General features: G+C 32.5%; 1 protein-coding gene across 1 annotated transcript in view; it reads left to right on the plus strand.

Moving 5' to 3' along the window:
* LOC130895269 (disintegrin and metalloproteinase domain-containing protein 10-like) overlaps nt 1-27,762 on the plus strand; it is a 226,273-nt gene extending 198,511 nt beyond the window's left edge. The window contains exons 8-14 of the mRNA XM_057802492.1: nt 5,009-5,137; nt 8,880-9,048; nt 11,676-11,845; nt 12,543-12,710; nt 13,906-14,116; nt 14,618-14,784; nt 18,385-27,762. Coding sequence (XP_057658475.1) covers nt 5,009-5,137; nt 8,880-9,048; nt 11,676-11,845; nt 12,543-12,710; nt 13,906-14,116; nt 14,618-14,784; nt 18,385-19,416 — 2,046 coding nt within the window. The 3' untranslated portion in view covers nt 19,417-27,762. The remainder of the gene's footprint in view (nt 1-5,008; nt 5,138-8,879; nt 9,049-11,675; nt 11,846-12,542; nt 12,711-13,905; nt 14,117-14,617; nt 14,785-18,384) is intronic.
* Nucleotides 27,763-28,000: the final 238 nt, after the last annotated feature.

The raw sequence follows: 28,000 nt of genomic DNA on the forward strand, positions 1-28,000 counted from the left end.
GATTTTTTTCGCTAAAAATATCGAAATACTGGATGAATTAGGTAAGAATAAGGAGAGCTAATTTTTGCAGGATGACTTTTCTTCCTTTTTTAACAAAACATACCGTTTTTACAGATATTTTCAGCGCAGTTGAATATACAGAACCGTATGGAAAACTTTTTCATTAGTGGTTGTATGAGAAAAAGTTATTCCTGATAAAAAGTTAAAATGCAACTATCGGATATCAATTTTTTAAAGCAGTATACGAGGTTTGTCAAAAAATTTGAATTTTGTGCAAGAGTAAAGTTTCTTTATTTTTCACAATTCAGAAAAATATTATGAAATAAAGTTGTTTTGAATTGAAAATTATATACAAATATGCATTTACAGCCATTTATTATGAAAATTCAGGTTTTGTGATTATTTATTGATCATTCCGTATTAATTATTCAGGCTGGATACAATTTACCTCTCTTACCTGTTAATAATATGATAACCTTGCTATTTATTACTGTTTTAGTACAACCTTGCAATTTACATACGTAATGAAAGCATAATCATTATTTATTGTAGAAATTGTAGAAACAGAAACAAACATACAATAAATTTTGATTCAATGTCTTACAACTTCGATATATCCACCGTCTCTGATGATTCTCGCTGATAAACCTGCTGTTTTAAGTAAGCTTATAAAAAAATTCAAGGGGAGTCAAATCAGCAGACCTAGGAGGCCAAAAAATATCTGAATACCTGTGAATCACCTTCCCATTAGACATATTTTCTAACGTTTAATGTTCTATGGATGGAAGTACCGTCTTGTTAGAACCAAATTGTCATACTTTCTTGTAACGGAAGGTCGTGCAAAAAGTCACTTACCTGATTTTCTAATAATTTTAAGTTTTGTGGGGCACTTAAGGAATGTCGAAAAAAGGTCCAATTTATTTTTGTACATACCACACCATACGTTCTTTGTAAAGGAATATTGGTTCCGATTTTTTATTACAAAGTTATTATAGTTCTTGTGAAAAACGGGTCTATATCCAACTTTCCTTAGATCAGAGCGCAGAACTCAAAACGAATATCGTAATTCCTTGGTAGTAATGTGTGTACAAATTGCGGTTTGTGTGCATGATATTAATTACCTTTCAAAATATTTGCCACTGTATCTTTACTTACTGAAGTAGTTTGGATTACAGAGGCCCTTTTTCTTAATGACATTTTTGGGTCTTCTACGACAGAAAGCATCACTTCAGTGTCTTCATTCGCAACCCGTTTTCGGAGTTTATTCTCAAATTTATTTTCTACAACTCCACTAGCTTTAAATTTATTTAAGATTTTTGTAACTGTTGAATGCCTAATGTTTCTAATCCGATGTCTGTTATTAAAAATATTTGCTGCCTCTCTATGTGTTTTGTAATTGTCTCCAACAATTAACACAAGTTCTTTATTTAGTAAATTTGCCATTTTTATTGTAATGTTATAAACAACAACTCACTGTGATATTCACTGTCACATACTTCATGTCAGGTCATCCTAGATTGCATTAAATTTTATCCCGCCAGGGAATGATTAGTAAATAATCACAAAACCGGAATTTTCATAATAAATGGCTGTTATTGCATATTTGAATATAACTTTTAATTCAAAACAACTTTATTTCCAGTTAAAAGGAGATTAAGTTGAAAAAAATCTATTTTCTCCAAAATTTCTGTATTTTTTTTGTTGGGCCAGTTACTTCTGGGAAAATCCTCGTGGGCTACATTGTTCAATAATTAAGATATATTTGGCAATGTGATGTATGAATTAATAAACATGCAATAATGAATTAATGTTCGGTGGAATACATTTTCTTTTTCTTTAACATCTCAGTGTAACTTCGTGAAAATAGTTTTTATTAGGAAGCTGCTTATTCAGAAAACAGAATTCGTAAGTGCTGATTTGAATTCTGTTAAAATTATTATCCTAACAACACAACCCTCACTTTCAACTAGCTCCAACTTCAACATTTTGCACCAATAAAATTGATTTTATATTCCTCCTCTGTTATGCAATCAGCACTCTATGACTACGAGAATCACTATAAAATAAAATACGAAATCGTATTAAGCAAATAAGAATCCCGGCACCCCAAGAAGTTAATTTACAAAGCAAATTTAACATAATCCATAAGACGGCATAACGTCTGGGGGCTGTGAAACTTAGTGGAACGCTTGGAGAAGTGATTTCAAAATCATATCGACAAAATAATTCATTCAAATATAAGTGTGGCCTTTGCAATATTCGCATAAATTATACTGATATACTAAGAAATGAGGGGTTTGTATTGCATCACGGTATACTCACTTACTTATCAGCAAACTCTTCTACCATAGGTCTAATGGTGATATTTCTCCTCCATTTAATTCTATCTTTTGCTTTCTGTTTAGCCTGTATTCAGTTGAGTCCTTTGTTATCCAGTTGTTTTTATATTTCCCCATTCCAATTTCTTCTAGGCCCACCTCTTCTCTTCTTTTTTTGTTTCGGTTTCCCATATCACTTTAACTGTTCTACTTCATTCTCACCATGTGTCCAAACCATCTGAACTACTGTTGTTCCATTTACTACGTTTAATTCGCGCCTTATTATGTCCCCCGCTATTTTTCTCAGTATCTTCATTATATGTTGTTATTTTTTGCTTCAATTTGTTGATTAATAGCACCCAGGATTCGCAAACGTAGATCAGCATTGGTAGTAGTACTGAATCGTAAATTCTCGTTTTTGTACGTTTTGTTATCTATTCTTCGTCGTCAATTCTTCCATCTGCCCCTAGATACTTCAGCCTGTTGACGCTCTTCTTTTCTAATTCTTGTAATCGCACAGTTATTTATTTTGGTATTTGTTATATTTTCATTATTTCTATCTCTTTATATTCATTTGTTACATTTCATTAATCCACTTCTGAATATTAGTAGATCGTCTGCATACAATAGTTCGTAGATTGGATTGGATCCTATGTGTGTTTTGTTTCCCTCTTTGTTCACTTCTTCAGTTATTTCGTCTACGACATTGTTTCACTCCTCTGTAAGTTACAAAACTACTTGTCATCTTTCCGCTAGCTCGTACCACTTATAGAATTAACTATTACTTAAATAAATAATAATAAATAACTTTTCGCTTTCAACTGTGTAAACTAGTGCTTCAATAAGAATTCTAAGTAGATACGCCCTCGGATTGTCTTTATTCACGTTCTCAGAAAGTTTTGCACAAATTCAATGAACCATTAAGAGAATATGAAACAGGAAACAACTTCCAAACTTCAGTTTAAGAGAAGTGATTTCCTGAATGTTTTTGTATTTAAAAAGTAAATCGTTTATCAAGATTTTGGTGAAAAGTTGAATTAGAAACAATAGAATTTCGTTTCAAGTTTTACATTTTCATTCATTGTTCGATTTTCCCTAGATAATTCGACGTCACATTTGGCTAACCGGCTCTCTCGTTAATCATTCCCTGCTTCCTGTACCAGGATAATTGTGTATAATTATCCCGATTAGAATTCGAATTCTGCCAAATATGAAATCGATGAGTGTCATGGCATACCGCCAATTAACGATTCACAGGAATATGAAGTCACTAACTTAGTAAATTGAAGATAATTTGCACATATAATCCTAAAACTTTTCGAAGTAGTTTATCATTTCATTATATTTAGATATATAATTATTCACGCACATTTACGTACGAGTATATTAACATAAACAAAATATAGGTAATCTCAAAAATTATGTTTTAAATAAAACTACCCATTAAAAAAAGCCTTCAACTGAAAAAATTAATTTCAAATCATACAATATTCTTGCAAAGGATACACTAGCTAAAAGAGTGCTAGAAATACAACAGAAAAACGTGAATCGGCTCCAGGTGTGAAACCAATATAATCAACAGCCATGTTTGGACATGGACATGAACAATTTACAGGCATTTACTTTGAGGACCTATCAAGTTTTGTTGAGTCAAGATTATGTTCGAGATACAATGCATAAAAATCTGAACATCGAGTTTAATTTTCAGGTCCATAGGTCTAAGGGCTAAGATTTGATACTCAAAACAATTATTGTATATTTTCATATAGTTTATATAGCTATTTATGGTATCTGGGCTACGCTAGGCGCTGAGACAATATAATGTATCCAAACCTTCTTAGGATAACTTACAATACAATCACGATACACATACACCGGTATGTCTATGCGCAAACTCGCGCGATCTCTCGTACAATGTGGCGTCACGTTGGAATCAAAATGTAAAGTATGCTGTATACCTATTATACAATTTGTTTTATTTTGATTCCAAAAGTAATATTTGATGCAAAGACATGTCTATATACAAGGTCTGGATATTAAATAACGAGACTGCGCGCCTAGAGGGCGCCTTGTCTCGTATCAATCTCAAATTTCTCATTAAATTGAAAAAAACTCCGACTGAATGCTATAAATTATTGCAAGAGGCCTATGGGGACAATTCTCTATCACGTACGCGTGTTTATGATTGGTGTTAGCGCTTCAGTGATGGCAGAGAGAGCACTGAAGATGATCAGCGCCCAGGTCACCCTGTAACTGTTTTAACTCCGAAAAAGGTGACCAAAAACATCCAAATTGTGCGTGCAGATCGTCGAATGAGCATCCAGATGATTGCCGAGGCTGTAAACGCCGATAAACAAACTGTTAGAAAAATTTTACCCGAGGAAGTCTGTGCGAAGTTGGTGCCAAAAAATCTGACCCCTGACCAAAAGCTCCTGTGTCAACGAGTCCACTAAGATTTCCTTGAAGGGGAGCATTCGAATGTAGATTAATTTTTATAATAAAACCCTTTTTCGTAACCAGTCTCGTTATTTATCCGATCTTATCCGTGTGCTGGTAGTTTTATTGTTATAAATATTTCATGTAATGGATGAACAGCCGACGATTAGTTGAAAATAACCTTAAAAACTATTATACGCTTCGCAAAATACATTTTTTAGTTAATGTAATAATTTTCTATTTTCACATTTCAGCACTACCGCGGCAGTATGAAATCGCTGAATACAGGCATAGTGACGTTATTGAATTATGGAAAACACGTTCCTCCTGCAGTGTCTCATGTTACACTCGCTCACGAAATTGGACATAATTTCGGATCTCCGGTAAGTTCTTAAACTACCATTATGTATTGCACCAACCATATTTTATGCAACTGTAAGAAGGTATATTTACCTGAGAACTTTATGTGAATATAAAATATTCACTATCTTCGTTTATGTCATTATCATTGAAACGAAAGTTTTTACTCACAAAACTTTGATCTGATAGATGGAAAACATCAACGTTATTAGCGTTTTGAGACTGCTTTTTGAAAGTTTTTATCGACCACTGAAGCATTTTAAAATGTTAAAAAATGGAAGAAAATAGTAGTACGAGGATGTATTGATATCTAGTTAGCCTAGACCAGTTCCATGCGTAAACAAAATATTGCGTTTCCATAGCAACGAACAATAACTTATTAGAAGTGTAAGTGTAAAGTTTGAAGTCAAAAAAGTAAACCAGAGTTACACATAATAAATTAAAAGTAAAAATTCCACCGAAATTGTGAAAATTGGAGTATCGAGCCATCATCAAGTACCTGTATTTAAAAGGGTTAAGAGGTAAGCAGAGTTACGAAGATATGCTTAATACCCTGTCCTTCGTCTGCGACCGTGAAAAATTGGACTGCAAGCTTCAAAAGATGGAAATTCTCCATTAAAGATAATGACCGATCGGGAAGGCCAGTTTCTGTGTCAGTCCCCGAAAATATCGATGCAGTTCATGACATGATTTCATCAGAATGTCGAATTCGGCTAAAACGGACATCTGAAGTACTGAATATTTCATACGAAAGTGTTCATCATATAGTTCAAGTCAATTTGGATATGAGCAAAATTGCTGCAAAATGGATCCCCAAATGTTTGAATGTTGACCAAAAGCGTTCGATCTGTGCTCGATTTGAAAACGATGTATTGTTACTATGGATGGGACTTGGGTACAATTCTACGATACAGAAACAAAGCAACAATTTATGGAATGGCGACATTTTGGTTCTCCAAGACCTAAGTTTCGTGTCCAAAAATCTGTTGGAAACGTTCTTGCTTCAGTTTTTTTGGGATTGCCATGGAGTAATCATAATTGATTTTTTGGATAAGGGTAAAAAACTAACTGTATATTACGATTCGACATTACTGACCACTCTACGGGAAAAAATTAAAGAGAAAAGACGCGGGAAACTATCCAAAGGTGTTTTGTTTTTACAGTACAACGCCCCTGCACACAAATCTCATGTTGCCATGCAAAAACTTCGTTATTTAGGGTTTGAATTACCAGAACACCCCCCTTATTCACCAGATTTGGCTCCGTCCCACTATTATCTCTTTTCTCAACTGAAAAAAAGTTTAAAAGGTCGAGGTAACACATTTACAGACATTCCATCAACATCTAGTAGAGAAGATATACATATTCCATCTGCATTCATTCCAATAAATATTTATAATTGTCCAGGAGGTACAATCAACATTACTTTTTGAAGGATAATTAATAAATTAATATTGACATTACAAACATCATTAAGTACATTATATTGCCCAATAAATAAAATTTTGGATTTTATGCGTCGTCTAAAAAATGTTGTGTACGCCGCGGCTGAAAAAGTATTTTGTTGGATTCGTCTGTCGCTCGCCTCGCTTCGATCGTCTCGGAATTTTCAGACTCGTCCAACAAAGTAGCACTTTCAGTCCTTGTCATACAAATAACTATTTCAAATTATATTGCTTACTAAACTAATAGAACAGATTAAAGGTTTTTGTTTTTATAAAGTACTTATTGTATTTATTTTCTCCAGAACAATTACCGTAAATTATCGAGCACATTTGAATTTTCTAGGATAACAATTTATCGAATCTTTTCTCATTCTAAAGATAAAGTATCATTGAATTCTTGCCGATACCAAATATTGAGCTCTCGAATGAAAATTGAACGATTAAAGTGCGTTTGAGAATTTCAATTACGATGAAATGAATAGATTTTTCCCTGATAACGAATAAAAATGTATGAAGCGTATAATTTCGTTTTATTTTCATCAGAATTCGAACACGGTAAGAAAAAGAAAACATAAGCTATTTATTTTTTCGTTGTTTCACATTTAAATTGATAGAAGACAAAGGACATAAAACAGGAAACAAATATTTTCATGGAACAACATACTTATTTTCCAGTAAGTTATTTTAGGAAACTCTCTTTTTATTTATACAGTTTTCGCAATTGGATAATGGATATTTTTGTCAGGTAATATTTTACGAACCATTTCAGATATTGAGCTTTGAAAAGATCGTTGTTTTGAAACTGAATTGGAACGTTTTTATATATTTTCTTCAGTTTGATTCGTTGTTTGTTTGTGTGCGAATCCGCAATCTCGCGACACAACTTTGCTTTGAATTCTGAGGTACCTCAAATCCTTTTCAAAATTGAAACATTTACTTAAATTGAATGTATTCATGTATTTCCTCACTTTATCCAAAATAATTAATTTCATTAAGCACTATAACTACCATGTGGAAAGGAATATTGTTTGCAAAAATCATACTTTTGAGGCTTGATATTAAGCATTTCACATTTCACATTTCACTGGTGGGCCCACTAACCCGAACAAGATTCCTGACCTTATAGACTTTGTTGTAGTAGTCAAATTACGTTCATGTTGATAAAGCATGGGATATGAGATCTGATCACTCCCCTATACTTCTTACGTTTAGTGACATTGTAATTCAGAAAGAAAATTCTCTAGAAAATTACAGATTATCAAAGTTTTAAAATCAAACTTGCAAAATGCATTGATTTTGCAGTTCCTTCAAGAGAAATTGAAGTTTTCATAAAAATCTCCAACAAGAAGCATGGGAAAATACCCCTGATATTTCATTTCTTGAAAACGAAAATTAGGAAAAAAATGGCATCAGACCAAAGCACCTTCTGATAACACAGTCTTAAATAACGCAACACAGCAACAAAAACGAGAAATCCAGTATGTTAAAATGTATCTATTGGTAACTACTTAAGTGAACTAACTAATGATCACAGGGCAGATTACACACTTTGAAAAGCTACCAAACGACAAAAAAACTTACCTTACATAATCCACCAATCAGAAATTCAGATAGAACATCTACAGACGACGTTCCAATCGAATAATGGAGAAGGTCCTGAATAATGGAATGAAACAAAACCAGAACGAACATCGATACGAAAAAATTTCCTAGCTTTGATCTGACTACTAGCGAAGTTCTAAAACAACTACCAAAAAGGACATAGTGAATCTTATCAACGCTTTAGATTCCTAGATTTGGAAAGTTGCAGAGGTCTTTACGATCACAAACCAGAAAAGCCTCCACATGAAGTTTCATTCTACAAGCCGATTTCATTGCTGCCTGTCGTCTCGAAGTTCTATAAGGAACTACTTCTCCAGAGATTGAAGCTACTAATAGAATCAATACATTAACCACAATGGTTGAAATCAATTGAACGACTAAAAAGGTCGAGTTATTTCTTTTCTGGTAGTGATAAGATTATCGTACGCGGCAAAAAAATTAGGATCAGATGTTGTCTAACATTTTACAGAATTAGTTTTGACTAGTACGTTGCGAGGCTTTCTAGGATTCATCACCCAACGCATATTTACAAATATTCGATTCTTGTCAGATGAAACGGCAAAAACAATAATCCGATCAATGTATATCAATGCTAAATACAACCAAAATATTTGATGATATCAACATATGTTAGGTTCCTGTGTATTAATCTATTTTAATAATTCAAAACATGAATCTCGTGTAATGCTGGTGTTTTACTTTATAATCTTTGTCACAGCATGATCCAGAACAGTGCTCCCCTGGCGGAGAAGACGGGAACTTTATAATGTTCGCGAGGGCGACATCAGGCGACAAGAAGAACAATAATCGCTTCTCCCCGTGTAGTCTTAAGAGCATCAATCCGGTGCTGAATTTCAAAGCAAGATCCCCCAAAGGATGCTTTACAGGTATTTAGAAGTTGATTTTCTTAACGTCTTCGACCTTGGAAATACCGGCGCGTCGGTCGTGTCCGAAATTACACTAATTTACAAAATCTTTTATTTCTACGCCAAAATAATACTTTCCCTTAATCTAAAAGTGTTAGCAGAAATATTTTAGCATGTCATAAGTTCTGCAGTCAAACGTTTTTCTAAGCTACTTAATGTGGTGATGATAGTTTATTGTTCAAACGAAAATTATCTTGTTTCGGATTGATTTAAAATATCGATTAGAAAATGTAAATAAAGTTCTGATCGTTTTTGTTATGTTTGTGAGTTTATATTTTCCAAAAAAGATACATCGTTAAGAAGTGGATATATCTTCATTATTTTGGATATCTTGTTGCAAATCAAGTTAAAAAGTGGGTGCCTCGGGTGTTTTGTGAAAGCTATGGAATCGTTTTACTCTCGCGGTCATCAGGAGAAAATGTTCACCTTCTATTTGGTTCACAAATGCTATTGAGAGAATCTAATAAGGCAATTATTCTGTACACCGAAGTTCCGTCTATTACAAACCACATTACATCGAAAAATCTACCACATCCAGTGTGTCCCGGTAATTCCAATACAAATATACTAGATGATAATGAAAGTGATGCTGGATTCATATCGATTTCTAGTGATTCTGACAAATTTTCTCATAAGATATTTACGATAATCAAGAACTAAAGCAGAGCTTCTTGGTTCCCGCTTAGAACTGTGGAACTTATTACTACTAGACACAAAAGTAACATTTTTTAGAAACAGGAACAAAATTTACCCAGAATTTTTCAAAAGAGAAGGTGAGTAGTTGTTATTGTACTGATATCCCGGAACTTTTAGACGCAATTTATGAAATATAGTCCAAAAGCTATTTCATTAAAAAATGGAATTAAAAAAACAGTCCATACCAATAAAACCGTGTAAACTTGTGTTATTAAAATGTGAATCGAAAATATAGGCTATTATTGATACATCTTCAATAGTTCAGTTAAATTCGCAGTAAAAAGAATCACAGGTCTACTCTCTAGAAGTGTCGAGTGTATATTAGCAATTGCATTCTTTCATGATTCCTTTAAACACTCTCTTTTTCTTTCACATGTTGTTCTAGCTTGCTGATGTTGTCCAGTCAACATATTTGTTCAAACCTCCTCATTGTTTGCTCGATGTTTCTTTGATGTTTCGATTAGTGCCATCACTCACAAGACACAAGAACCAATAAATACGTACAACTCCAACCTAATCTTAATGCCTAGAAAATATTCTGATTCCAGCTTGACGTCATGCGTATTGTTTATGTTCCTGTGTTTTTTATCACTTCATTTCGCAGTCAACAATTCCAAGTAAAGTTTTTTCTTTATTCTTTAATCAGTTTGTTGTTGCATCAAATTTTTAAATCGCCTTTTTCATTTGCTTTCCATTTCCTGGTATTTTTGCATATAAATAAATAAAACTCTTCATTTGTTTCAACTCTTTTTGGTCTATATTAATTCAAAGGTTTTCTTCTTCGTACCCCAATACCATTATTTTTGTCTTTTCCTCTTCTCTAGAACCCTTTGTACCCTTTCAAGGATCAGAGTATTAGAATTTTAGTATAAATTATCCTTTTATCCATTTTTCCACTATTTTTGATCCTTTGCTACTTCATTCTTTCGCTTCATTGTTTTCCCCTCTCTTTCTCTCTTTCTGCTTATGTCACTTTTTATCAGGCTTCGTGCTGTTTTTCTCTGAACGTATCAATTAAAACATAATTTAAATATTTTGTTTTCTATTGATTCCTGTTTGAGCTTTCCATAATCTCATTTATTAGCCCATTCTCGTTTTCCCCGCTATTTTCCTTAGTTGTTTCTACTCTGTGTCTTTTTGTTCATTTTCCAATTCGACTTCAATATAGTAACGTAAGTACTATTATATTTTTATTAACTCGCTTATTTTTTTTCCAAAAATTAGAGCATAGGATAATTCATGGTTTTTTAACTCTATTTGCGATCTCCATATCTATTTTTCGTCTTCTTTAAAAATGATTATCAGGTATTCGAATGTGGTCTCTGCATCTATTCTTTCTCCTTTCATTATTAAATTTTCAATTCTCCCTTTTTTACTCACTATCATCCTTTTGTATATTCTTATTAATAAAATACATCTGGTGCAACAGCCAACAAGCTCTGGAGTCTGAGGTAGCGAGAACTAACACCTCTAGAATTGTACAAAACTATATTAAGTGGCTTCAGAAGTTGTCGACGTATAACTATGTGAAGCTTATGAGGCTCCCTGGACATTCTGGTATCCAAAAAAATGAAATAGTCAAGGGTTAGCAAAAGTGCTGAAACGAATACGTTACCAGTCTCATCAATTACCGCAATTTCAAATCACGTGATTAAATTCCGCAGACCCAACCCTAGACGCGCCAACTCAACACATCATCATTTTTTATAAGTTTTATAATGAAATCAATGGTAAAGTTTGGAAAAACATCAACGTACCGTATGTTTCTTCTTGTGATATGATACCTTTATTAAATGAAAGCTATTTCTAGTTAAGAAATCACATTATACGTTTCACTGACTTGACATTCGGTTAGAATTTCACAAAACTATTTACAATTTTCTCCTTTTTAGAGCCGAAAGCAGCTATTTGTGGTAATGGAGTGGTGGAAGAAGGCGAAGAATGCGATTGTGGCTGGGAGGAAGATTGTAGAGATCAATGTTGTTTCCCTATGAGAAGATATGCCAGTATAGATGAGATGCCTTGTAAGTTAACACCGAGAAGCGCTTGCAGTCCATCGCAGGTAAATTTTCATTCCTCATTCTATTATCTATAATATTTTTATTTTTTTCGTGTCGTTACCTTTTTGGGCGTCTAAATTCTGAATAATGGGCTAAATTTAGATCAAACACAAGGTTAATAGTAAATTCAAGTATTCAAGTATCGACTTCTTTAAAGAAGAATTACACCTGCCTTGGGTGCGTATGTGTCTCGTGGGTCCGTACTTTTTTGAGGGTCTTGTGACCGGCCAAAGTTATATGGAAACGCTCGAAGAGAGAACGGTCCAACACTCGCGAACATCATTTCATGCAGGATGGATCTTCGCCCCACTACACGTTATGTGTGCAGGACAACCTTAATGTTCATTTTGGAGAATGGATAGGCAGATAAGGATTAGTTGAATTGAGATTCGCAAAAAAGGCACGCACTCTGCCCGACCTTCGGATTGTAATTGAAGAAGAATTTGAAAACTCTTCGCGGACCTGTCTTTCTGTTGAGAAACGTTGCCGTAAATGCATTGATCAAGATGGGCATCAATTTGAACCCTTTTTCGAATTCCTTTTGTACTTTCTTAATGCAAATTTGTTGCCAACCTCTATATAATCAATAATTCAATGACTGATGTGGGAATGTATTATTCGATTTGAACCAACATTACTAGCAAACATACACTGTCAAAACTATTTAATGCTACACTGATTTATTTTGTTTATGTTCAGGGACCGTGCTGTACGTCTAATTGTCAAGTCAAATTTGGAGACAAATGCAGAGATGACAATGGATGTAGAGATGAAAGCTTTTGTAACGGCAGAGACCCACAATGCCCTCCTTCAATCAATAAACCAAACAAGACTATTTGTAACAAGGAGTTCGTTTGTTTCATGGGGGTAAGATACTATGAAGTAGTTGTCTTTGTTAATACATTTTAAGTTTATCTAGGTTAAACGTCTACGAAATGTTACTTTCTCTTGTTCGGTACGTCGAGATTTCCTATAGGAATTGACTAAAACCCAGAAGTTACACAATACGTTTGTTGGACTTTAGATATGATTTATGCAAGGGTGAACTTGTTTTCTATATTATTACAAAAGAAAATTGAATATTCATATAATATTTGACGAGTGACGTGTGGAAAATATATCAAGATACAGAATATTATGAGCGTGCTTAAATCGAATATGTGGATATAAGGAATTGAAAATCCATAGTTCGAATGAAAATGAATGCAGCACAATTTATATGACCCAAGTAGACAATTTCAACATTATAAACCAGTAATAGTGAATTTCTAAAATATGCATGTTTTTTTCCAAATAAAATATGTGGTTCCTTCCTAAAATTTCAATTCTTGTCCCAATTATTTATAGTAATTTTAATCAATAAAAATAGTTATGTGAAATTATTCTCTACTCACTTGAAAAGCAAAAATGTCATACTAGAATTTGTATATTGTAATTCTGTAGGGTGCGGATATTGAGTCTTACCCCCCTAGGAATTTCCCTTATTTAATTTTTATTTTAATCACATTGTTTGATAACATACATAAAATTGTCATTCTTGCCAACCCCAACCCTTGACAGCTACCTCCTTAGATTTTTTAAATAATAAGGGAGGTCATGCAATTCTTCGTTGGAAAGGGTTTGAAAAGGGTTCTGTCAACAGGAGAAACTAAACTAGATATTTTATTTAATGAAATAATCAGCCGGCTTTTTATCTGACTGTTTTTAGGAGCATAGTTGAAGAAAGGAAAAGTTTATGTGCCAAGTATTTCGATGATATACCAATTATTGTTAAAAATGAAACTTGAAAGCGTGTACTTTAAAATAAAACAAAGTTTTCAGAGACATCGTTTATGGTAATGGCAAATAAATAGGGCAAAAACAATTTTTTTCCAGTTTATTTCAATTTGAACTATAAAAATGTTTCCCATATTGATTTATCGATAAATACGAGGATAACAATTGATTGAAAATTTAAAAACTAAACTACATAAAACGAAAGTAAACATTCACTTGACTTCTTTCCGTACAGGATTCTAGAAAAATACTTTTCTGCTTGTATCTAATATAACGTTTTTTTAAGGAATGCACTGGTTCTATTTGTTTGGCATACGGTTTGGAGTCGTGTCAATGTATTCCTTCTAATAACGATCCAAAAACAAAAGCCTGTGAATTGTGCTGCAAATTACCTGGAGATAACCAACCTTGTTTATCGTCTTTCGAATGGAATGACATGCCTTACGACATACCGGATATGTATTCAAAACCAGGAACACCGTGCAATAATTATATAGGTAGAAAATTTGTCTATACCGGATTTTTCACAAAAATTTGCCCTTACCTCTTTTTACAAAAGTAGAAATGTTTTTTCAAAACGATTTCACATCATATACTTGACAGAGATAACTAATTACGTTTGATAAAATCAAAGTGTAAGAAATGATGGAAATGTCCGTGGATTTTATTAAGGCTTTCCAATGAATAAAGGACAAAATATACTCGATGGAGTATTATCAGAATTGTCTAGTATCATGAATGAAGATTTGAAATCCGCTTGTTGTAGGGTGTACTTAGATATGGAAAATAAGCAATTAGCTAAATTTTTTATTTGGAAACTTCCAAATACAGAAGTTCTCAAAATAAAGTTTTTTTTCTCATCTAATTGATTTCGTACAACATTTGTATGAAGCATATTTAGGTCAAGTTAAAAGGTAGGGTTAAATTCCAGTGAAAAATCCAGTACTTTGATTGATTAAAAATTTTTGTTGATATCAGCGCTAATATAAATATTGTAGGTTATTGTGATGTATTTCAAATGTGTCGAGAAGTTGATCCCTCTGGACCTTTGGCAACGTTGAGGAAATTATTACTTTCGGATGAAAGCATTGCCAGTTTCAAGAAATGGATTACCGATTACTGGTATGCAGTAGCACTCATTATTGCTACAGTAATCGCACTTTTGGTAAGTTAAATGATTGAAAACATTTTCTTTAGGTGGTTTTGATGTAACAATGAGTATTTCCACATCGTTGACTTTTATGCAAAAATTCGTATCTAAAAACTTGTACTATTCAGGAGTCAAAATGAAACTTCGCAAAAAAGTTGATAAATGCTTTATAAAAAAACCTCATATTCCTTAGAAGATGCTTGTTAGGCCAACAAACCGATAAATGTTATGTTATCTTAACATAAGACTTTACATAACCTCCTTGAAATTGATTATACGAGGATATATTGAAAAATTCTTAGCCTACTATAGAACCAAACAAAATTTCAATGTCAAACTATTTTATTACTCAACATATTCTCCTCTTAATTGGATACGTTTATTACAGCGAATCTGCAACGTTTCCAGACGTTAAAAAAAAAATGTTTCTTCTTGCTCTGCAAACCAGAACTCCATAGCTTTTATTACCTCCTCGTTGGAAGACAATTTGCGACATTTTAAACTTTTTCTCAGTTGAGGAAAGAGATGATAGTCGGAGGGAGCCAAATCTGGTGAATAAGAGGGGTGTACTAGTAATTCAAACCCTAAATCACGAATTTTTTGCATGGCAACATGATATTTGTGTGCAGGGGCGTTGTCCTGCAAAAAACAAAACACCTTTGGATAGCTTTCCGCGACTTTTCTCTTTAATTTTTTCCCGTAGAGTGGTCAGTAATATCGAATAGTAATATCCAGTTATTTTTCTACCCTTATCCAAAAAATAAATCATGATTACTCCATGGCAATCCCAAAAACCTGAAGCAAGAACTTTTCCAGCAGATTTTTGGACACGAAACTTCTTAGGTCTTAGAGAGCTTCTACCCTTGCACGCTTTTGGTCAACATTCAAACATTTGGGGATCCATTTTGCAGCAATTTTTCTCATGTTCAAATTGATGTGAACTATATGATGAACGCGTTCGTATGAAATATTGAGTGCTTCAGATATCCGTTTTAGCCCAATTCGACGGTCTGATAAAATCATGTCATGAGCTGCATCGATATTTTCGGGGACTGACCCAGAAAATGGCCTTCCCGATCGGTCATCATCTTCAATGGAAAATTTACCTCTTTTGAAGCTTGCAGTCCAATTTTTCACGGTCGCATACGAAGGACATTTCGCTAAAGAACAATAAATCTTTATCAATATCAAACTTTATATCTATTGGTCAGAGACATACGACATTTTGACACGAGCTATGGATAGTGAAACCAAAATATACGATACAATAAAAAAATAAAAATTTGAATATGTGACATTTTGCACGAATGGCAACTACATGATAGCTTCTAACTTTATATTCCTAAGATTTTATCCAATTTATTTGGAAAAATAAGTTGAGGAATCATATTTTTGTGACGATCTACGTACAAAGAGGAATAGTGTATCATCTAAGGATTCCTGCAATCCTTTGCTTCTATTCGTCTATCTCAAAACGTAGGTACAACCCTCGTATTTATGAGAGAATTACAGGGAAAAAGAAGTGGAGGTCGATCGCCTATGAGATGGTCTGACCAAGTCAAACCTATCCCTTCATGTATCGCTACAAAAGACTGAAGATTAAATAATAAAAAGAGAATAGAGACGTTCCAAAGAGGTCATGATCGTTATGAGTGAGGAACGGACAGAAATAAAAAGAGAGAGGGGGAGACAAAAATTAATTAACAGTGCATAGTGTTGACAATATCCAAAAAGTCACCAATTAAACTGTCCTTGAATATTCAGAAAATCGGTTTCCATTACAAGATTAGTTGTGTGAAAACAAATATTTGACTCCATTCAATTGAATCAGCAAAGTTAAGATTTTCCACATTTTTGCAACTAGGATAAATTAAGAAAACAAATTTATTCGAATTTATTTTATAGATTACGTAATATATTGTTTTGATTTATTTTCCTTCAATAGAACTAGTATCATTAAGTTTTATTTTCACTAATTGCATTTTTTCATTAGATGAAAACATTGATTTCGATTTGTGATTTAAAAAAACGACAAAAGTAAGTTCCAATATAATTTTAAGTAACTGCTAGAAGTTATTCGTAGATTGAAATATAAAAAACTAAAAGATTGTTCGCTATTTGATTTAGAGTAATATGTAGTTCAGGGACACTGATGATCCTCAGTGTATACAACTGATCTGTTATTTCCACACCTTCCCTTTAGAAAACCTAGAATGTAAGATGTCTCTAGCTACCAGAGATATTCATTTACTATTTAATTCGCCCTCAGATATCATTCTCAGGAGTTCCGTAGTCTCACACTTGCACCACAATATGTACTTTACACTCTTCATTAAACCTAGTATCTTTACGTGTCCGTTGGGGTGGTAGTACTCCGACAGGACTCCTGTATCTACTTACGTAGTTCAAAACTTATGGTAAAACGGTCGTATCCAGAGGATTATCAATTAGGAAAACGATTCTTTATGCCTTATCTTTTTTATACTTTTATTTACATTAAACTTTCCTATTAAGTAACAGGTTACTTGAAATCACATTCACATTGTTTGCCTTCAAAAAATACTGTGAATAATTAGATACAAAATAAAAAAGACGAAATAAAATTTGAATTAATTACTTTAGGAGTACTGTACTTATCCCAAAGTTCAATCCTACACTTTTCTAGAATTCTTCATTCGCTTTGTCGTTATCTTTTCAATATAAGACAATGTCTCAATAAGTTGATTTTCATTAAGAATCAGAAGGTGCTCAATCTGGTGAATAAATTGGTTTTGGAAAGAAATTTCTGTTTCACAATTTCTTAATGTTTCTCTTTCACCAGCTTCTAATAAAATCACCATCAATTTGAGGGCTCTCCATATTTTCTTTTGCCAATTTGTTTCATCTAGACTGTGACTCCAACACCTCAATATTCCAACATTCATCATCCAAACATCCACAAATATTGGACCTCTAAACTATTCGCGTTTATGTCTATTCCTGGAAGCAAACCCCGTTTCCAATCCTCTGATAGATAGATAGAATTTTATTGGTAATTTCAAGCCTTTCATGTACGACATTTAACTAAATTATGTCAAAAGCTACTATCAAATTCATAAATATTGACAGATATTTCTTCTAATTCATTCCGTTTTGTTATATTTAGGTAAAAATATATTTATGTCGTTACTAAATTCAGTAAGTAATATTCACAATGTTTCTGCTTCTGCTTTTTTCCATTAACTATTTTCGATAATATCTTAAACAATTGATTCTAAGCTCATCATTATCACAGTACCACCACCCTGAATTTGATAAATGAAAACTAAAACTTCTCTCCCGAAGAACGTGAGGCCAATCGATTCCTTAGTCGATATCGATTTCTTTAACAGGATGTAATCGCAAAAAAAATTATATAATCCTTGACCGGTTTCGACCTTTTTGGAACTCTCCAGTACGGTGTAATACCCGCTCGTTCAGAAGCTTTACCGAACTGAAGATAGCACTAGCCATCGCCATCTGACTATTGGTTGGCCTTTAAAAATAAAGATGGCGCGGGTTGGTATTTTCTACAGTTAGATATACTATTAAATCATCAAAGTTTAAAATCTAATTATATATTATTATCGTTTTCAGGTCCTGAGCACGAAATATTTGGGAAAACGACCCAATCTTAAACTAAAATCAATCACAATAATTCATAAGTCACCAACAGAAGCTGTACGTCTACCTCCGGACGGAGAAGGTGTGACGGTTCATCCGGGAGTCCGCTCTAAACTACCCTTGAAACGTAAAGTCAGAGATGTTAAAATGAAGAGGAAAAGAAAGAGCAAAGTAGAATCAATAAACAACAATCTTAACAGTCCAAATAAACATCCTAAAGTTTCACCTAAAAAGAAAAAGAGGGTATCGGCAGCAGTAGTAGCCGAGGAAGTGAAAACAAAACCAGTAGATACTAAAGTATTCGAAGTGCCAAGTAATAAAGTAAAAAAACCAACACAAGCCAAACCGGTCAAAAAGAAGAGGAAGAAGAACGAAATTATAGATTACAGTAATATCCAGGCCGATCAAGAGGGTAAGAAGGGACTAATTGGATCGGAAGCTATACATACTCCCTTAACTCCAGAATCGGATCCAGTTGGAAAAGTTCAAAATTGGTTGCTCAAGTCACAATATGCATTGCCAAAATCAAAATCCACTCCAGTAGGTTTGACAGACAAGACCAGGAGGAGTCCCCACAAACGTCCAACCATACGCCCTCGTACTGACAAAAGTAAATCACATAGCGTGGGCAATTTGCCGAACGAAAAAGAAAAAGTTCGTCTACAAGTAGTGTACAAACCACCATTTAAGTTTAGTGTTAAGTTGCGTAAACCAGAGAAAACTAGTGTTATAATCGAACGTATTCCCGACGCGCACAAAGCTCCGAGAACAGGCGTGCTAGTGCGTACGGTTAAAGAAGCGGAAAGCAAACCGCTTCCTCCGCCTCCTAAAATACCTCTTCCGCCTATACCGGTGGAAGCGGCTAGGGAACAGAGTGCCGCTGCTAGTGTGGATGTCGTGGATAGCGTTAATTCCATTACCAACATTGATTCCAATATTCATACCGTCCAATCTGATCTAGAAGTACTGTTATCCGAAAGTGAATTTCTTTTTTCAGATGACTGATACAATTTTACTTATTATTATTATAAGATGTTGATAATATCATTTTGTGAAGGCTGTGGAAAATCATTCCGCACTATCAGAGATGCTGTTTTAATTTATATTATTATTATTATTTAATATTTTATTAATTAATCTTTGTTCACTCAGAATTGCTCCTTAAATTATCTCTTAAACAAAAAAATTTTAGATAAATTGTGTACTTAAGTGATAATAATCAACAGACGCCGATAACAAAATGAACTTAAAATACATTGAGCGCCAGTGAAGAAAATCTTAAACTTTCTCATCAGTCTTATATTTGTATTTCAAGCTTTTGCTCCCAATATCAGGTGGCTTGTTACCTGATTACTGATTTCACAAATTCTACGATCTCCTGCAGTCCTAAATATCGCAGTTTTCTTGGAATTGTAACACGGTTTCGTAAATTTTCTGCGATTCAGTTGGCAATAATTTCTGTGACACTACTTTGGCTACTTCCACTTAATCCAGTGGAGTTACAGAAAACACTGAAGACATTTTTTACTTTAGAGTTTTGAGAATAACTTCTAAACAACCACTAATTTCACGTTTTAAAAATCAAATTGACAGGTATTTCTCAGCTAGCATGCTAACGTCTGAAAGACGTCACATTTGAAGTTATTTTGTTGATATTTTGACGAACTTTTGACATATGAATGACGTTCTTTTAACTTTATATTGTTAGGTTAAATGAGGCATATTTAGACGTTTAATAGACGTCAGTTATATCTTAGAATGACTTCTTTATGACGTTTAATAAAAACAATTATTAAGTTGAAAAATGTATTACGAAAAACTTATATATTTAAAAAATATATATAAAAAAATTGACAATTATTAATAATTCGTTTGATTAATAAAATATTTGAGAAATATAAAATATTAACAAAACAAAATACTTACAAACATAGCAAAAATTCTGCCTTATACAGAACTAAATAGGATAATAATATGTACATAAGTATTAAAAAATAAACTAAAAAAATTTACAATTCTTATAATCAGTGATATTTTAAGAGGTATAGTATTTTATTTTGAAAAATAAACCACAGGAAATTTAAAAAAATTGATGAAATCTTCATTGGAATCGATAGAACGATCAGTATAATTTAATGTTTGAAGATGATTTCATGCAAATGTTGGCCGCGGCTCCGCTTTAGATAGCCCATGCGCAAGGTCCAATTTTGGCACATTCTTTCCAACATATCGGTCAGTATTTCACGAATAAATTCTTCGATATTGACTTACAAAGCGTAGACTGTAGACAATAGTCTTACATGGCCCCACAAGAAATAATCCAAAAGCGTTAAATCACACGATTTAGGCGACCAACTGTTCACGTTGTGGCATGTGGCACCTTCTTGTTGAAACCGAATGTCAGGCATATCCAATTCTTCCATTTTGGGCAAAAAAATCGTTAATCATCACACGGTAGCGCTCGCCATTCACAGTAACGTCGCTTTTGAAGAAATACGGTCCGATGATGCCACCAACCCATAATCCTTATATGGGTGATTCCGTTCTAACTGTGATTTTTTGTATTCAAAATTTCAAGATTTTAAAATTTAACTTTTCTAACTTTTTTATGCATATTATTCATCTATTTTACTGTAAAAATAAAACTCTAAGAGGAATTTACTACAACTTCAAAGTATCACGAGCAAGACACAAATGTCGGATTTTGAGTTCCACGGTACTGACTCATTTATCCACTTTCAACTTTTCAATTGATAAAGCATTCAAAATACTGTGTAAATGTCAATTTTTCTTATTGCAAAATTTCACTGTCCTGAAATAATATATATTTTGCAAGAAGCAATTATTATTTTTTTTTTCAATATAATACGAAGATATTGTTTTCTGGGATTGACGTGTTGACGTCGTATGAAACTGACTTCAAAAAAAGTCTTTTTGATGTCAGTTGACCAAAAAGACATCTAATAGACGACAGCTTGCTACCTGGATTTAAATGTCTTAGCAACGCTGGCCTAATTGTCGCTATTAAGTACCTACATACTAATAACAAGATTCAAATTTCACATAGATAATTGTAGAATATTGTATTAATATAATTTTTCAATATCAAATCATCAAATCATCGTTTTTCCCGCCTCAGAAAAAAAAATTGTGTATTATACACGGAAAAATACTAGATTTTAAGGTTTTTCTCTTGTGTAATAAATAACAATTGAATATTATCAAACTTTTTTTGATATTCATGTTCTAGGTACTCTATTAATTAATATAATTATGCAATTGTTTCATAAAGCCGGAAATATCTCGAAACGTCAAGATTTTTAGTCGTTAAAAAATATCAGTGCAAGTTCAAAATAATCCTTCAAAGATCCAAGACAGTCCAACTTAACTATAAAAAAACATTTAAATACGTACTTTTAACTTTCCATCCCACAGGCGGTGTGATTTCCCTCGAGTCGGCGCTTGTCGTAACTTTTACCTGATCAATTTTTCTTCATGCGAGTAGAGTTTCCTTTATATAAATGCTAGGAAATTGCTGTGAGGTTATGAAAAATGATACGTTCATAGCAGCACCTCCTATGGGACTCAAATCAGATATGATTATGTCATAACACAAAGCTTTAATATCATCTATTATACCCCAATTTTTTGTCAAAAGATTATGAATGCTCAACCTTGTTTATCATCTAGTTTTCTTTATGCATATAGTGTTCTGTTTATATAAATGAAAAATTAAATTCAAGTAACTGTGATTTTATTAAACAAAAAATAAGCAGCACATTCAATATCTCAATCATTTTTAGACCTGGAAATGGTTCCTGCATGTAAAGGATTGGCATTGGGAACACATCATCTATACTTAAGATTACACATGACCAAAAAACATCGCGTTTTGAAGGGTCTCCTTTTTTTCTTAGCACTTATAATCTATTGTAAACGTTTAATGTTAAATTAAATGATGTTTCATGAGAGTCACATTTTTGAGTAAAAGTTTTGAAACTTACCTTGGACAAGCAAATCGATATAAAATTTATGTATTAATGCCGCCGTTCAATTCAGTGTAAAAAATTACTAAGCTACACACAATTTGTCGACTTTATCCCCGCCTCTGATTTCATTGTATTCCTGAGGTTTTCTGGCGTCAGGATCCATTTCATTGTCGTCAAGTAATTTTTACAGATTTATTTTTCTGAGGGACATAAGAAATCGTAATTTTGTCTTTTTGTAAACCAAAAAACAGGTTTGTTTTTATCTGATAAAAAATCTTTTGGGAATTCTGCTTTGTTCATTTCATTGTGCCCAAAACTTCCGCTTTGAGTTTTCTATCAAAGTTACTAGATGCTCTATAATATCTGTTGGAGTATTAAAAGCAGGAAATGATGCAGCCTACCATTGATTATAGTATAATCGGTCAAAATGAATGGAAGTTTCAAAATATTTACTGTCGGTGAACTTTCTTCCCAAGAGCCCACGACCCTCGTTATTTTATGGAAGCTGAAAATTTCTCTGTTTATGTCTCCAATACAGGTAAGGATGACCCCCGACTATGAAGTTCCGATTGTGGCAAGTAAAAGGTAGTTAAGGTGTATAAAATAGTACCTTAAATTCTTTAAAATATACACTTCAATTTGTATTTTCTCCAGGATATATGTAGAAATAGCGTTATCTATTTCCAGACACTTTTTACAGTCGCCAGACATCCCCAAACTGTTTTTCCATCTTGCCAGGCACATATTCTTGTCATTAAATCTCAGGTAACTTTTGATGAAATTGTTGTAATTTTTGTTATTCAATTCCCAGTAACTACACTGGTAAAAATCATTCATATTCTTGGTATTGATATATCTATATACCTCAAAATATGGACAAAGACATGTCGACGAATTCAATTCATTTTCAAGACGGTAGTGGGTACTAATAAGTTTATCTCGTTGGTTTTCTGAGAAATACCGTATTGCGTCATTGCATAAATTTATTTCTTTCACTAGAAAGCTCCTTCAATGTTTGTACCTCTCCTTCAGATTCGTGTAAAGTGTTTTCTCGTTCGTTAGCACTTTTTTGGGAGGGTTACTTGATTTTTTGTTCCAAAAACTCACCATTAATCAATGGCAAGTAAGTCTCAATATCTGGTAGTACTGTTTCTTTAAATAAATCTTTAGCAATTTTTTCTAATTATGTGTTAGCGACCTACTTCCAGAATGGAACACGTTTAAAACAAAAAAAATATTTACACTCAAGCAAATTTATAAATATAAATAAATGACTTCTCAGCACTTCCAATATTCTGTGGGTAGGAATAGCTCAGAGTTTGATGGTTAAAATCAAGTTGTAAAAGTGGAGGGAGGCAACTCTGTACTATTAGGAATGTTCAATTGAATATGGACCCCGCTGGGGCTCAATGTATTTGTTCAATTTTGTATTTGGGAAATTTTTTTTTTAATTTGCTAAACCTTTTTTTAACATCAGCATTCAAACGCTGTGTAATAAAAATTATTGAACACGAAAGTGAAGATACATTTGGGACTTTTTCAATGTTTTTGTTCTGTGCAAGTTTATTTCAAATATAGGATTTTTCCAAACTGGAATTAGATTAAAACTCCCAAAGTTTACTGTTGCACCTCCATGCGCCCCATATTAGATATTATGTCATAATACAGAGCTAATAAAATATATTATGACTCAATTTCTCCTCAAAAGCTCATAAATGCTCGACCTTGTTTATCATCAAGATTATGATTGATGAAGAATAGCAAATTCTCTGAGAGATAATACACTGAAAAGAACATTCACAGTTATCTCTGCACTGTCATTTTGTTTGCTATTTATGTAAAATAGAGGTGAGGAAAAGTGTTTCGTCAATTGGAATATATTAAATAAAAGTTAAATTAGCACCAGTGTCAATTTTTTTAGGTTATTTATTAAAAAATTTGGAACTTTGTTAAAAGTCATTTTTCAATTCGTCTACAACATCTACATTCATATTAAACATTATATCTGCACTAACTCCATTTTGTTGAGTTTTGAACTGTAATTTACAGGGTACAATTAAGACACTTTTTCCGCGTAATAAGAAGCATTTCTTTTATTTTGTCTTTTGTGGAAATATTTTGGCAGAAAAAAAATCATTTTGTTTTGGTTGGCAGTGTAGAAATTTTGAATTTTTTATTCTGTTTGTTCATATGAAATTTGTCAGTTTCCAATTACCAAACCCAAACGAAACCATTGAAAAGTTGCAAAATCAAAATTGGAAATTAGAAACAAAAAGGTATTTGTTGCAGAATTGGTAGATGATTAATTATGTGTGATCACAATATTCAATAAATTTCAATTGAAAATGTATTTTCATTCTACTTCGACGCACTTCATAAGATTTTGTAAAATATTTGAGGGGTTTATATAAAAGAAATATGAGCATACATGTGCCAAAAGTACGCAACTATGTATTGTATGAAGAAAAATGAATCAGAATGTGACATGTCAATATCTAATCATTCATATTTAAAAATTCAAATACTGGTTTCTTTGACTAATATTTTTATAAAATTGCAGAGACGTATTTTTCTATTAATCATTTTAAACTTTTCATGAAAATTCTTCAAAATTACAGTCTTATATGTCTCTACAATTATTCCAAACATATTAATTTAGTCAAGTAAAAAAAAACAACTATTTTGTGTACCCAATTTCTATTTAATATGTAAAAAATTGAAAATGTGACTAGAATTCTGAAAAAAATTCATTGTGAAATTTGTAGTCCATGATAAAGTTGAAATAGATGATAATAATACAAATTTTAAGTATAGTCCAGTCATCCTAGGCCAAATTAGGTCAAAAAATAGTATATTACCACGTATAATCTCATATTTTGGCATCCTACAACTATTCTCAAAATTCACATTTTTGCAAATATCTCGTTTTCTATGGGTTTTACGCTATTTGTATTTATTATCAATATTTTAGAGAATTCAATTCTCTACAACTTTTGTATTTAATATTTTTTTATATCTTGAACTGTTTTCGAGATAAAGAGCGTAGAGCGCGCGGTCAGAGAATTATCTGAGTTCAACGGGTAGTCCCGATCAAAAACTCCTAATATTGAGGTTATAATGTATAATTATACGTTTTTGTTAACTTTTAGATGAAAATAATATTTTTTTGGTTACTTATCTATTTTCAATTGAATACCAATTTATTTGATAACACTTACCTGGTCATGTAATTAGGAAATTGTTGAGGAAAATACTTAAATTTCAATTCTAATCTAATTTATACTTTTATATAAATAAAGTGGAAAAGAAATAGATTTTTGATTAATGTTTATTATTAAACGTGTCATTTTATAGATTTATTATTGTCAAAATTAATAAATATTTCGAGAACAAGTTCTAATTTCAATTCTCTTCTTCTTCATCGTCGTCATCGTCCCCCTGCAACAGAGTTTCAAATTCCTCTTCATTACCGTCTTCTTCAACGATATTTGTCTCCATGTCATTCATGATTTTTGAGTCTAAAACATGCCGTAACCAAGTTTCAATTTGATAATAAACGCGATTGAAATGTTGGTGGAATATTTGATAACTGCACAGGTTTATTCGACTTTGTTGACTTGGCGATGAACCGAACAGTTTTCTTCTTCAAATTCGGCAGCAAGTTTACGGATTTTAAATAAGATGCACCCAAATATTTTCTGCTACAAATGCTATTAGTGTAAATGAGAATATAATAAAAATGTAATTTAAGTATGTCCATTAGTAATTTTTCAATTACCGAAAGAGATTATGAGTGTTATTGAATTGGTAAATTTTAGAATTATTAGAAAGAAAGATTGAATTTAATCTAAAAATTAATAAAAAAATAATTATATATTTAGCAATAAACTATTACCTTGATATTACGAGTTTTTATCCGGACCACCATTTAACCTTAGGTAATTCTCTGATCGCACGTTCTACGCCCTATATCTCGAAAACAGTTCAAGGTATCAAACAATGTTAAATCAAAAGTTGTGGAGAATTGAATTCTCTACAATATCAATAGAAAACGAGTGTTTTATCGTAAAGTGGTTTGTAATATGATACACACTGGAGAACAAGTTTATTTATGTATCCATATTAAATAAAAAAAACGACCCAATTAAAGTTAACCTCAAAATACAAAAAATTAGTGCGAAGGTGCATGCGCAAGCACAGTTCGCAGAGTCGTTGTTAAAGTTCATTAGAAATTGCATTTATTTCGGAAATCGAAAAGGTTAGTTTCAGAAAATTGCTACAATCAAATAATCAATCTGATAGTGAAATCTTAAAGCTTCCTTTTGTTTTAAAATCAAGTACAAAAGCCTTATTTAACATATTATAAGGCAGATACTATTTTACTGTGGCTGTCACTAAATGAAACAAATCCAAGTTTTATAACCTCAAATTTTATTAGATTTATTCAATTAGACCCTCCAAACCACCTAGTTAATTCAATGGCATTGATATTCACTTCTTCTACAAGTACATTTGAAAGTATGTAAGCTTGTATAGAATTCTTGTATAATTAAGAAAGTAGATCGAGCAACCTCTTGTTGACTTCGTTACCTGTTTTCCCAACTTGTTTTTTAAGCAAAGTTTCACCTATGAAGTCAGCAAGTGCCTGATGAGAATTAGAAATATACCTCAAAAGTCTCTGTAAACATAAAAAAGGCAAGTAGGTGAGTAGCAAAAATTAGAATGCTAGGTGACATCAAAAACATAATCTCGATAATCGAAACGTTTCCCTATGAATTTGTAACTTTCATTTTCATTATATTTATTTCCGAAATCGAAAAGTGCTACAATCAATTAATCAGTCTGAATGATATTTAGTTTGTTGTTAAACCAAAAGTGATGATAAAAATTTTGATTGTCCATTGGTACATTTTGTAAAATATATGGAAAACATAATAAATTCAGTCAAATTTTAGGGCTTCTTATTGTTGTTTAGTATCAAGTACGAAAGCGTGGAAGGAATTGCTAGGTCAAAATATTTCATACGATGAATTTCGTCATATTATTCGACATATAAGGCTGTTACTATTGCACTGTGACTGTCACTAAATAAAACAAATCCTTTGCTCTTCTGTGTGGATGTCAAATTTCTAAAAGTACAAATAAACATTTTTTCTAACCTCAAATGTTATATAATGCACGATTGAATATTAGGTGGAGTTTTCAGAATTCTAGTAACACTTTCAAAATGAATACAATCATTTTTAATAAAGCGAAAACTTGTATAATATCCCAACAACAATTGTCGATTTGAAATGTTATGTATCTACAAAGTAATTTCAAAATAATTTCTTAACATAACAATAAACTTTTGTACAGAAAACTTGTGTTTTATTATTTTGATAAACTTGTATAATAAATACAAGGCGTAGTCAGTGACTCTGGAGTCACTGAATGGAATAAACTACCATTCAGAATCAGTGGCGGGGATTGGACGTTAGAAGTGGAGGGTAAGGTAAAATCTAAAACTAAAAATGGCATTGTAAGAAATTGTTTCATGTTACCATTTGATTTTTTCACAAACAGGCATTTACTAGAAAAGTCATCAAGACAAATAGAAC

The sequence above is a fragment of the Diorhabda carinulata genome, chromosome 6, assembly GCF_026250575.1.
Source record: "Diorhabda carinulata isolate Delta chromosome 6, icDioCari1.1, whole genome shotgun sequence".
In the NCBI taxonomy this organism is placed as follows: Eukaryota; Metazoa; Arthropoda; class Insecta; order Coleoptera; family Chrysomelidae; genus Diorhabda; species Diorhabda carinulata.